The following is a 12248-nucleotide window of genomic DNA, read 5'->3' as shown; positions in this document are numbered from 1 at the left end:
CACCTACTCTCTACCTCCAACATATCAGTGATGTTTAATTGCAGTTACACCTTTTACACCATTTCAAGTTCAATGTCAAAATCACATTTATATCACATTTATTTTCTTTAGCTTCTCTGATTTAGCATTCATTTATAATTTTATAACCATAACTTATATCACATTTATTTTCTTCAGCTTCTCTGATTTATCATTAATTTATGATTTTATAACCATAACTTAAGTATTATTACAAGTAAACCAATATTAATATAAGTATTTTACTTTGAATCTTATCAAATTACTCAAAATGTTTTAGATTTCATTCTTTAAAACTTTCATGCTTTAAAATAAGGAATAGTCTCAACTATTTTTATAAATCTGCAGGCTGGAAACTTACTTCCTCTTTTTCCAGGAAACCTGCTTTTCTTGCTTCATGACTCTCTGACTGACTATGATTTCTTATGATTAGATAGAAAAAAGTAGAATTAAAGCAAAGTTTGCATGAGACAAAACAACACACACAACCAGATTTATTTTATTGACACTTAAGTCTACTGTTGGGCCTTGATGTCACTTGAGTGATTCATTTTAAAGATAACTTTATTTATTATTACTGTTAAACTAAAATCTCCAGCATGGGGAAGTGGGATGAGCTCGGATTTTCTTGACAATATATATATATATATATATATATATATATATGTAGTGTCGTTGCACTTCTCACAGAAAGAGAGTTAATATCTGGTCCAGCTGTAGCCCACTGCAGATTTCATAGAGAATCTTTTTAGCTGGATTAAGACCTGCCTGAATTCTCACAGTCTACATCAGAACATCACAACCCGTCTTCATTACATAGGTTGACCCCAAAATTAAATACAATTTTTAACTATTGTAATTACACTTAAGAGAAATTAATTTAATCAAAGAATGTGTGTGTATTTATTCCATCTTAAGTTGGAACTGTTTGCAGTTTCTAGCCGATCACCGATTACTGGTCTTTTAAAAGCCTTTACCTGCTGATTTTGATTTTGGCCAACCAATTTTTTTTGTCTGAAATGTTGCTAAATGTAGCAAAAAAGTAGCCGAGTTGGCAATATTGGGGTCACTATTAACTGCAAACATGCAGACATGGGCCAGTCTATCAGTCAAACCTCTCATGGAAGAGCAACAGAGGACAGTGGCTAGTCTTTAAACCTTTGCTGAGGTAGATAAGATCGGTGGGTAAGATTGTCTTCACATGTAACTTCAACAGGGAACAACTTCATTGTTCCCTGACAGCATCAGCCAATCCCCCAAAGTTAAGAAAATTGGTGCCTATAAATTGACCAATAAATGTAGGTCATTTATTGTGTCTAGCAGATGTGTCCAGCAGATGTCACTGTGCTGCTGTGTTTGAAGCCCTGAAGCTTTGACTAGACCAGAGGTGGGCAATCCTGGTCCTCGAGGGCCGGTGTCCTGCAACACTTAGATATCTCCCTGATCAAACACATATGAATCCAACAGCTGAATCACCTCCTAAGTGCAGTCAAGTTCTCCAGAGTCCTGCTAATTATTTGACTCAGGTGTGTGGAAGTAGAGACACATCTAAAAGTTGCAGGAGACCGGCCCTGGGGCCTGGAGTTGCCCACCCCTGGACTAGACTGTCAGCTGGAGGTCTGAACCAGTCCACCAGTCAGGATATTCTTCATTTGAATATCCTTCTTTGGGATATTCAAATGAAGAGTTTGATGATTTCAGAGTTTTATTAGTGGCAGCTCCAATTATTTAACTTATTGTTTGAACTGTAAGAAGTAATGTGGTTTATGTTTAGTCATATTTTATGTATTCTCATTCTGAAATATTTCTGCCTAACAGAACTTTTGTTCACCTTTCAGTACCAAAATAAACTTCACCTGTTTTTCACAACAGGGTAATATGATAAAAATACTATCTAGCATCATAATCTAAAATCCCAGCACTCAGGAAACACTGGGGAAACTTCAAAAAGATAAGAACAGATGACAGAGCACAAAAAAGTAGAAACTGATGCAAACCACAAGCAGATCAGGACATCAACAGGTCTCAGAACTTAAGAATGACTTCATTGTGTTCTGTGACAACACACACACACACGAGTATATCTACTCATGCAGACATTTGCCTTTGATCTGTTCATTGTTCCCTGACAGCATCTGCAAATAGCTGCTCCTTAAGACTGCAACATGTTAGACAGGCTTCAAACTCTCCACAGACACTTTGCTCTGGATCATTACTCAGAGAATTTTCTAACAACAAAGCAGAAGGCTGGAACTATAATCACTCTGTTTTCATTCTAAATGTTATGAAATGAAGCTTAAAATGAACAAATAAATGGAATGAATCTGTTTTTGTTATAAAATCTGGTAAATTCTTGCTTCCAAAATAAAGTCCCAGTTTAAACTTAGAAACAAACATTAATATTAAACAGAGTTCTGATAGTTTGTTTGCAGAAACCTTCAGTTATCTAGTCATCCAATATATGGATATGGAGTCGTTTTCCACAGAAGAACTTTATCCATCATTGTTAATCCTGACTCAGTGACATATTTAACTAGTCAGACTTTTAACACAGATTCCCTAACACAACAGCAGGCTGCTCAGTAAATAGATAATTCTACAGAAATTGTAGGTCTGATGGGAAGAACAATCCCAAGAACAAAACTCAGATAAGCCTAGACAGGAATGCTGGAGCCTGCAGCTAGTTTCCTCTGCCACGTGGAGGATTTTCCCCAAGCAGGAAGGAAAAGGAAGAGTCTAAATAAGGGCATGGGACAGAATCAGGGGCTGGGAATGCTCTGCGTCAGAAGTGGGATAGACTGTTGACCTGTCTATAAAAGCTGCTGACAGAGCTGCTGGAAGAGCTAAGACACTGAACCACTCTGAACAGACTGAACCAGATCCAGAATTATGCTGTTACAGCCAGTCTGGAGCTTCCTGCTAGGACACTCGTCCCTCCTGCGCTCCCCCTTCTTTCCGGTCTTCTTCTCCCTGACTGTGTACCTGATGTTCTGCCTGCCATTCCTGCTGCTGGACCTGCTCTCCTCCAGGTGGAGCTTGGTGCGCAGGTACAAGTTACAACCTCAGAGCTCCATCAACTGGACCACGGTCCAAAGCTGCCTGGCTCTGACCCTCTATAACCACCTGATCTTCATCTTCCCACTCACTGTGCTCAACTGGTACCTGCGACCAGTGCTGCTGCCCCAGGAGGCTCCACCCCTACCTCAAATGGCAGCTCAGGTCCTGGTCTGCCTGCTCCTTTTTGACTTTCAAAGCTTCATATGGCACCTGATCCACCACAAGGTGCCCTGGTTATATCGCACCTTTCACAAGGTTGGTTCAGAGTTTAAGGTTTTATCATATTCTGTAGCTTTTATTGATCTTTCAGAGAGTTTTTCTCCCTGTGCTCACCTTTCTTCCTTCTTCTGCAGCTGCACCACACCTACACCTCCACCTCGGCACTGACTGCAGAGTACTCCGAGGCCTGGGAGACACTGAGTTTGGGCCTGTTTGCTGCTGCCAACTCTTTGTTGCTGGGCTGCCATCCCCTCACAGAGATGCTCTTCTTCATTGTGAACATTTGGCTGTCGGTGGAGGACCACTGTGGTTATGATTTGCCCTGGGCCACACACCGTCTGATCCCTTTCAGCCTGTATGGCGGTGCACGCCACCATGACCTCCACCACCTCAAGTCGAAATGCAACTATGCACCTTACTTCACACATTGGGACCGTTTGGCCGGGACGCTATGCACATAGGACTGAGCTATGGGGACGAAGTGTTCCTGAATGCACCTCAGCTTAGACTGCCTCAAGATGTCCAGATGCAGACATTCATGGAGTGATAAAGACTGTAGACTGATGGGCCAGTACAGAAGTTCTCTTTTTTTTACCTGCAATACTTATATTTATTGATGTATTTATTACCAGTCAAAGCTTTGAGCCGGACTTAAAGCTTCCAGTAGTGTGTGGAAATTCTGTCAGTCTTCATGTGGAGCTGCTTCAGGACCCACAACCAGACTGAAGTTGTGATCTAGGTTCTGTTCCTTTAAAGACTTTTGTTTTAGTTTAAAGTTGATCTTAAAACAGTCAGAAAATGTATATGTTGAATAGTTTGACCTGCACAGTTTGTATAGTTTTATACACACCTCTTAGGGGAAGTGAAAGGAGATGACAAAACATGAGAAATTAAGCGGAGGAGGATGAGGAATGATGAGGAATATTATGTAAGAATTTATTGGAAGGAAATAGTGTTTGAAGGAAATTGTGAAATCTACTGTGAAAAATGCAAAAGAAATAATGCACTGAGAAAAGAAATCAAATAAATGTTCCTGTTGTAAACTGTTTTTTTCTGTTTGTTCTTAAAGCTACCACTTCCTTTCCTACCTTAACATATTATTTGACCAGCTAGTTTTCCAGAAGGTGAAAACATTCTGAAAGATTTATTCCAATTCTGCTCACAGCTCTTTGACAGCTACTGATCATATTACTGACCAATTGTCGCTGAGTAGGTGCTATTGATCACTTAATTCGGATCAGATGTTGTTGATCGCATTGTTAGTAATATGTTAATGATTTCATGTTACATTCCGGATCCAAATGTTCAGACCTGAGTAAACTGTACAGATGATTCACTGAGTTCTGAACATCCTCCCTACCCCCACCCCCATTCTGCCCTTATCTCTTTAGAGATTGGGTCAAAATTGGGATACGGGACTATTCTATAGTTGTTCCATTGGAACATATGATCCATTAAAGTGGATCTGTAACTTTTATCAGGAATCATAAGTTAAAAAAAAGTTACAGGGTCTGTAACTTTTCCTGGAGGAAATCCATCTTTTCAAATATTATGTGTCTGATATTACACTGTCAGGACATAGTGACAGTTTTAGCAAATATGTAAAAAACATACCGTATTTTCTGCACTATAAGGCGCACCTAAAAACCTTCAATTTTCTCAAAAGCCGAGAGTGCGCCTTATAATCCGGTGCGCCTTATATATGGACCAATATTGAGCCACAACAGGTCTCGCAACTACGGTAAGCAGCTGCCGACTTCATTTTCCCCCGTAGAAGAAGAAGCGCACGGTGCACGCTGGGTTTTGTGTAAAGACCCCAAAATGGCTCCTATTATGAGATATGCTTATGACGCAGAGTTTAAGCTCAAGGCGAACAGTGATGCAGTAGAACACGGGAATAGAGCAGCAGCCAGAGAATTTAACATGAACGACTCAATGGTTATAGCGGAAGTGGATATATATTGTGATTGCACTAACGTTTGATTTACCGTAACAGTATCAGACTGTTTTTATGTGTTTATTGAATCGAGGAAAAGTTCCCCTCCACTATATGTTATACCTTGCTGTTGTTAAAAGATAAACTGTGTCACAAAAATACCACGTCACTTACTTTACCTCGGGGAAAATAATAAAACAGCTGTTTATTTATTTTGGGAATAAACTGGGTTTTCAGAACGCTGGTTTGTAATCTATTAATAAAGTTTGACTGACCTATCTGACTATTTTGTTGACATTCCCTTTAGCGCAGTTCCATCTAATGGATGCATAACGTAACCCCATCCTCTACTGTAGCAGCTATTCTATGCGTCTTATAATGCGGTGCGCCTTATATATGAAAAAAGTTTTAAAATAGGCCATTCATTGAAGGTGCGCCTTATAGTGCGGTGCTCCTTATAGTGCGGAAAATACAGAATATGTTTTGTCTTTATAAAAGTTGCATACCCCAGCTTTAAAATACTAAATCAGAATAAAGAAGTAAAAGTCTCTGATCTCTGGGGGAGAAACATGTTTTGTTTTAGTAGCAAAAATCAAGCTTCACCTTTAAAAGGGAGACTTCTTTTTCACATGAACTTTAAAAGAAAGCTCCCCATCAATAATTAATTCCAGATACTGTAACTGGTGTCTTGCTTGGGCAGTTCTGATAAATGGGATGTTCTCTGAGGAAACATTTGAAAAATGAATATTTTGTTTGCTTAGTTTAAGCATTTGATACTATTTGAAATAAGGCTAACACAGCAAAATGGGGAAAAAGTGAAGTGCTATTAATACTTTCCACTTTATGTTCATCTTGATAGTCAAAGTGTAACTAACCCCTGAATCCACTTTTGTGCTGATAAACTGACTGGCCCTCTAGTTCTGCTAATAATGTGGACTGGCTGCTATTAACAATCAGATAATTACATCATTCGCACACCTACAATTATAGGCGCCAATTTTTGTAACTTTCTGGGATTGGAGATCGGTCGATACTTAGATGAGAAGCCAGTCATATCCAGCAATCTTATCTACATCACCAAAGATTTATAAACTAGCCACGATCCTCTGTTGCTCTCCAGTGAGAGGTTTGACTGGTGACCAGACCACCACTTCATGTCTGCATGTTTGCAGTTAACTAGTGACCCCACTGTTGCCAACTCAGTAACTTTTTTCCTATATTTACCAACATTTCAGACATAAAAAATTGTTATCAGCCAAAATCAAAATCAACAGGTCAGGTTTTTTAAAACTGAAAACTGCAGTTGGTGCACTCCAACTTAAGATACATACATATTCATGACATTCTTTGATTAAATTAATTTCTCTTAGGTGTAATTAAAGTAGCTAAAATTTTAATTTAAACCAGGAGTCTTTCTCACTAGAGAATGTGGACCAGGCTGAGAATATGAACTGATGCTGAAACTAAGCAATAATTTTTTAATTTGAGAAGTTCCACATAACTTAGAAGATGATGTAAAAATAATATTTGTTTTAGCCACATAAATGACCAAACAGCAGGAAAACAACAAATCACCAACAACAGGTTAGAGTAGCTCATCGATACATTAATGCAGTAGCCATGTAGCCTGATGGAAAAACATTTTGCTAGACAATGTCAAACATTGACAAGTTTTAATTGTTGTTATCAAACATTATCAAACACGCCATTATGAAGCCAAAAAACCCTCAGATAGTCAACCAGGAGAATCAACTAATTTAAAGTTAAGACTTTCACACAAATACAAACATTGTAGCATAAATGTTTGGTTGTTGAGCTGGACAATTCAAGATCGCTATCAAGCTAACCAAAGAGAAAGTTTTCAACATTTGTGCAGCTGATTTCAGTGCTCAAAAATGAAAGGTGCTATGGAAGAATGAGAAATACTTCCTCGATCCAGAATTCAAAATGTGGTATGTAAACTGTTGCTATGTAAACTGTGTTCATGATTTGTTGGCTTACAATCACTTCCTTTTGGAATTTTCCAACAAGTCCTCATCTTCTAATGATTTCGGGACTTTCTTTTCCCAGTTTAGCCCAGACCGTGAAGTGTTTCCTGCTGGGAATTTACACAAAGCAGGAGGAACAGAGTGGTGCAGGATGGGGTCTGTCTCTGCTTGATATGATGTGGTCATTATAATAATAAACAGTAGGAAGTCCGATGTTTGGTTTCAGAATGAGAGTCTGATCCAGTCCAGTTGGGATTTCAAGTCTGGAACAGATTAAACTGATAAGGCTCTACATAAAATAATCTGTCCCAAAATCATTAGAAGATGAGGACTTGTTGGCTAAATGTAGCCTATATGTTTGAATCTTTCCACAGAGACATTCCACTGGTGCATTCGCACCAGGCCTTTTTAGTCCCCTTTGGAACTTTACCTTGATTACCCGAGTACCTTGATTAGTCTGATTCATTTGGGGAAGAGTGAATGCACAATCAAACCCTGATGTGGACCTAAAGAGCAAATTCTGGTCTGCCTAAAAACGGTCTCAGTTTGAAAATGAACTCTGGCACAGTTCAAAAGTACATGAGGATGCTAACCGCTCTAAAAGTAGAATACGTTCTGGGTAAATACAACCAAAACAAAACAACATGTGGGTCTAACACTAGAGGAGAAATAAATACCTTTTTCTTTGACATTACTGTCTAAATAGAACAGATGAGAACTATTTCATGAATTTGAAACAGAGTATCAGAATTATCAGAAGTCAAAGGGAAAGAAGTATTTATATGTATTAGTGAGGACCTACAAAGAAAGCTGGTAAAAACCTGGGAAAAAATCAACTCAAAACAAGGATGCACTTTAAGTTAATTTCACAAAAATCTTAAGATTAATAAAACAAAAAATTATAGATTGTAGATTACTGCACTCTAAAAAGTGTATTTAGGCTGTAGTTAATTATTTACATTAATCTCACTTAATTATTTTTTTGGTTTAGTGATGACTTACATTTTTTATATTCAATTAATTTAAAAGTTACAAATCTCTAACTTAAAGGAACTTTTTACTTTGACTTTACTTGAAATAATTGAGTTCAATGCCAGTCTGATGCAATCCTGCATCAGACTCATGACGTAAGCTTCGCCAGAAGCTCACTGAAAAAAGAAAATAGTTGAACCAACTTTGTTGAATTGTTTCAATTAGTAACAAGTAATTCAACTTATCCAAATCAATATTATGTCTCTCCAACTCAATTTACTAAGTTAAACCTACTCAATTTATTATGTTCATCCAACTCAGTATATTGTGATCATCCAACTCAATTCATTAAGTTTTCTTTTAACCAAATTCAATGTGTTTAACATGACAAATTTAAGTCACTGTTTCTCAAATCATTTATTTTTTTCTAATTAATAGTTCACATCTCTTTGATTTAATTCTACACAAAGTCATAACAAACGTTTAAGTTGTTCCAAACTAAAAGACTAAAATATCCAAAATTACATCACTCACATTGTACTTAAAATACAGTTAGAATTTAAATGTATGTTTTAACATGTTATTTTAGTTTTTCAAAGATTCTGTGCCCACTGCCATTCCTTCTGAGCAGCACGAGATTCGGATTAAATAAGTGAATTACGATGGCAATAACGTTTTAACAACGAAAGTTGTTAATTTTGGTCAATTGTGTATTATTGTATGTAATATTTCCTCATTTATATGAAATGAGCCAAAGCAACCCACAGCAAGACATCATTTTACAAATGGTATAAAAAATAGATAACACTTTTCCTACCTTCAATTTAAAACAGTTATTAACTGACAGTATTTTAGATCTAATTATTATTGTTTATTTGCTCATATGTGCTAGTCATAATTAGCCGCGCTGTTCGGCACTCAAATCTTAAAATGTTTTTACATAACCATTTTGTCTGTGAGTAAAACTGTAATTTATTTTTTATGTTCATGTAAGGCAGTGTCATAAAGGTAAAAAAAAAAAAAGAGGGAGCTGTTGCTTTCGTAGTTCCTGGAAGTACAGCAATTCTGACATGTTTGTGCTGCCGGGGGCACCACAGTCATATCCGTGAAGTCTCCCGTTTTTCTGGGAAGGTACCGTTTTTTACCCCTTATTAGTATTGTGCCCCGCCCCCTCACGTTATTTACGTCAATCCCCGCTCTCACTTAGGTTTCTCTCCCTCCCCACTCTTCAGGTGGCGTTTACCCTCTCTTACGTTAGTCGGTTAGGTAAATAAGCATCTAAGTTGACAAAGAGCATGAGACTCCATTGATGATAGTCACCAAAACTGAACTCTTTGTAAGCAAATATCTAAGATTGGTTGGCTAAAATTTTTTAGATTTCTTTTCAATTTTTCTTTATAAAAAAAGGTTGTTGTTCGCCATCTGCTGGTGAGATTACAGTATTCTCTTTGTCAATGCACATCATTGAAAAAAATGTACACAAAAAGTTTGTAATATGAATATGAGACAAAGGTCAGTTCTGGTAAATGTCATTTAGCAGGTTTAAAGAAATGTCAAGAGATAAACATTCAGTATGCAGTTTCCGTATAAGGCTCTAATCCATACAGAAAAAGACATTTATTCTACAACAAAAATGCTGCAGATTTTCATTTAGTTCTTTAAATTCAATTCCATATAAACATTTACTAGATAGCTTTTCAAATTTCCAAATTTTTAATGTTATTAACTGATTTTAGTATTAAAATGTTTCATCTGTATTTTCATCAGAAAAATAAGATTAGTTTCTCTCACTGGTTATAATAAACAAAATGCGAATTTCTGAAACAAAAAATGTAGAAAAAAAAAACTAAAAAGGGGGCATATCAATCAAAGTGCTCTTTTTATTGCCCTTAAATACTTTAGTTGTATATGTTTATCATGTCTGGCCATATGCACCTGTCCATCCTTCCATCCATTTTCTTACACCTTTATCCCTAGTGGGGTCAGGAGGGCACGGATACCTATCTCCAGCGAATGTTTCGGGCGAGAGGCGGGGTCACCCTGGACAGGTCGCCTGTCCATCGCAGTATGCACCAGTCAAGGATGTGAATTATAATCTGTCCAAATGATGGATGGGCTTCGAATTTTCAGGGGTTTTTTTCTTTTTAAAAAAGTTCAAATACAGAAAATCCTCAGTTAATCCCTGACATATACACACCTTTTGGATCTTAAGATAAAAAGGATTAATGGTGGCAATGGTTGTAGGCATTTGTCTTGCAATTGATAGGTTGCCAGTTTGATTCCTGCTCCATCCTCTTCTGTCATTGTGTCTTTAGTTAAGATACTTAACTCACCTTGCCTGGTGGCGTTGGTGCATGGCAGCCTCTCCTCTGTCAGTGTGCTCCAGGGCAGCTGGGGCCACAATCCTCTAGTTTGCCACCATCAGTGTGTGAATGGGTAAATGACTGAATGGTCTGAACATACAGACCATTTATCATAAAGTCCATCATAAATAAAATCTATTATTATTACTAGTGTGTAGGTTGGGTAGTTATATGTAGAAATAATTAAAACTTTCTGTTTCTTTGGCAGTAAATAGTTTTACATTATTTCAGATTTTGCTGTTGACATACTGTAGGTGACCTGTGGACTAAGAGTTACCATGGTGTGAGCAGTCCAATCAGCCCAGAGTGACCAGCAGACTTGAGGTTTCTATGGTAACTAACTGATTAAAATATTAGGGCCTCATTTTGACTTTGCCACATCAAGAATGAACTATATTTATTCTTTCAGAACACTAACTGGATCAACTGAGTCGTTCATAAAGCTACAGTCGCTTTATGACTGTAGCTTACAGCATTGTTAAAGCCCTGAGTACTGTTTTCAGGCAGAGCTCTATGGGTTCTATGCAACTGCAGCTAGCCTGTTAATTTGAGGTAAAACCATGAACACAAAAGGGAAACCTGTAGACTGACTATTTATGATCTTCAGTTATGAATTTGATGTTCTCATGTCTCACATGGATGCAAAGTCTGAACAGATCAGCTGCAGGTTTCTGAGCTTTTCAGAGGATCAAAAATTGAAGAGTAAAAAACAAAACAGTATTTTCAAAAGGTTTTGGTGTTTTTCTAACACCACTGAAGAGGAAAATCCCAACTATTGTGTTTAAAACACGAGTGAAAAAAAATAACATTTCACAGCAGATTCAGGAAATATATGTTCATATAAAGTCCATAGGGTTGCAGCATAATTTGTACTGTATGTTTCAATGTGAAGGCACTCAATCTTCTGATGACTTCTGATGTTTTTTTAGGTACAGAAAACCCAGTCTACTGCATCACATAAAAGAAGCAGAAAAACAGAGATGTGCCACTGTGAGAGCAGCCGATAGGTTCACACAAACAAAGGCAATGAGTTTACAGCTTCCTCTTTAGCACAAAAGCATGGCAGTAAACAGAAGGGCAGTGCTTTCCTTCTGTCATCTGAGGTCCAACAGGTTGAGTTTGTAGTCCTTGACCACCACGTGCTTACAGACCTGAGAAGACCAGAGGGGCCAGAGTTATGAAAAGCAGCAGGTTAGTCAAACTCCATTAAATCTACTTAGATTAAAACTGATTTGAAAATTTGCACGAATATAAATTCATCCATCCATTTTCTTCCACTTATCTGGGATTGGCTTACAAAAGTCACAGCCTAACTAGGGAGGCTCTCTCCCCCACCACTTGGGCCAGCTCCTGTGATAAATCCAATGTGTTCCCAGGCCAGCCGAGAATACGTTTGCCATTTGACTCTGCTCTCTCTTCACTGCAACAGGCTAAGAAACTTAAATTCCTCCTCTTGGAGTAGGACCTCTTTCCTAACCTGGAGAAGGTTAGGGGTTCCCTCCACACAATGGAGGGAACCCCATCAGCTGTGGAAAGAAACACAGCTCGATTTTACTTTTTGTTTTTTTCCTTCCCTTCTTCTCAGATTGAATTTTAGAGCGGGGTTTTAGGATCTGCGCTACTGTGGGACGCCTTTGCGGGTTCCGCGATATAAACGAAAAACACAATGCTCTCATCATTTTTCCAGCTCAAAAT

At 37.8% G+C, this 12248-nt stretch overlaps 2 protein-coding genes across 4 annotated transcripts in view; one reads left to right on the top strand and one right to left on the bottom strand.

The window, feature by feature from the left end:
- Nucleotides 1-2840: 2840 nt before the first annotated feature.
- Nucleotides 2841-4312, top strand: ch25h (cholesterol 25-hydroxylase). The gene is made up of 2 exons (XM_005813153.2): nt 2841-3330; nt 3429-4312. The coding sequence occupies exons 1-2, from the start codon at nt 2908-2910 to the stop codon at nt 3753-3755; spliced, it is 750 nt and encodes a 249-aa protein (XP_005813210.1). The 5' UTR covers nt 2841-2907; the 3' UTR covers nt 3756-4312.
- A 4278-nt stretch (nt 4313-8590) lies between these two features.
- stambpl1 (STAM binding protein like 1) overlaps nt 8591-12248 on the bottom strand; it is a 34900-nt gene continuing 31242 nt past the window's right edge. For all 3 annotated transcript variants that reach the window (XM_023340826.1, XM_023340827.1, XM_005813150.2), the window contains exon 12: nt 8591-11704. In XM_023340826.1, coding sequence (XP_023196594.1) covers nt 11648-11704 — 57 coding nt within the window. In that variant the 3' untranslated portion in view covers nt 8591-11647. The remainder of the gene's footprint in view (nt 11705-12248) is intronic.

The sequence above is a fragment of the Xiphophorus maculatus genome, chromosome 10, assembly GCF_002775205.1.
Source record: "Xiphophorus maculatus strain JP 163 A chromosome 10, X_maculatus-5.0-male, whole genome shotgun sequence".
In the NCBI taxonomy this organism is placed as follows: Eukaryota; Metazoa; Chordata; class Actinopteri; order Cyprinodontiformes; family Poeciliidae; genus Xiphophorus; species Xiphophorus maculatus.
Note: the sequence above shows the minus strand (reverse complement) of the source record. Positions and strands in the feature narration are given on the sequence as shown.

Excerpts from the sequence above, each read along its gene's own strand:
- ch25h (XM_005813153.2), top strand. The coding sequence starts at position 2,908 with ATGCTGTTACAGCCAGTCTGGAGCTTCCTGCTAGGACACTCGTCCCTC. Across the intron at positions 3,331-3,428 it reads TATATCGCACCTTTCACAAG|CTGCACCACACCTACACCTC; the intron begins GTTGGTTCAGAG and ends CTTCTTCTGCAG.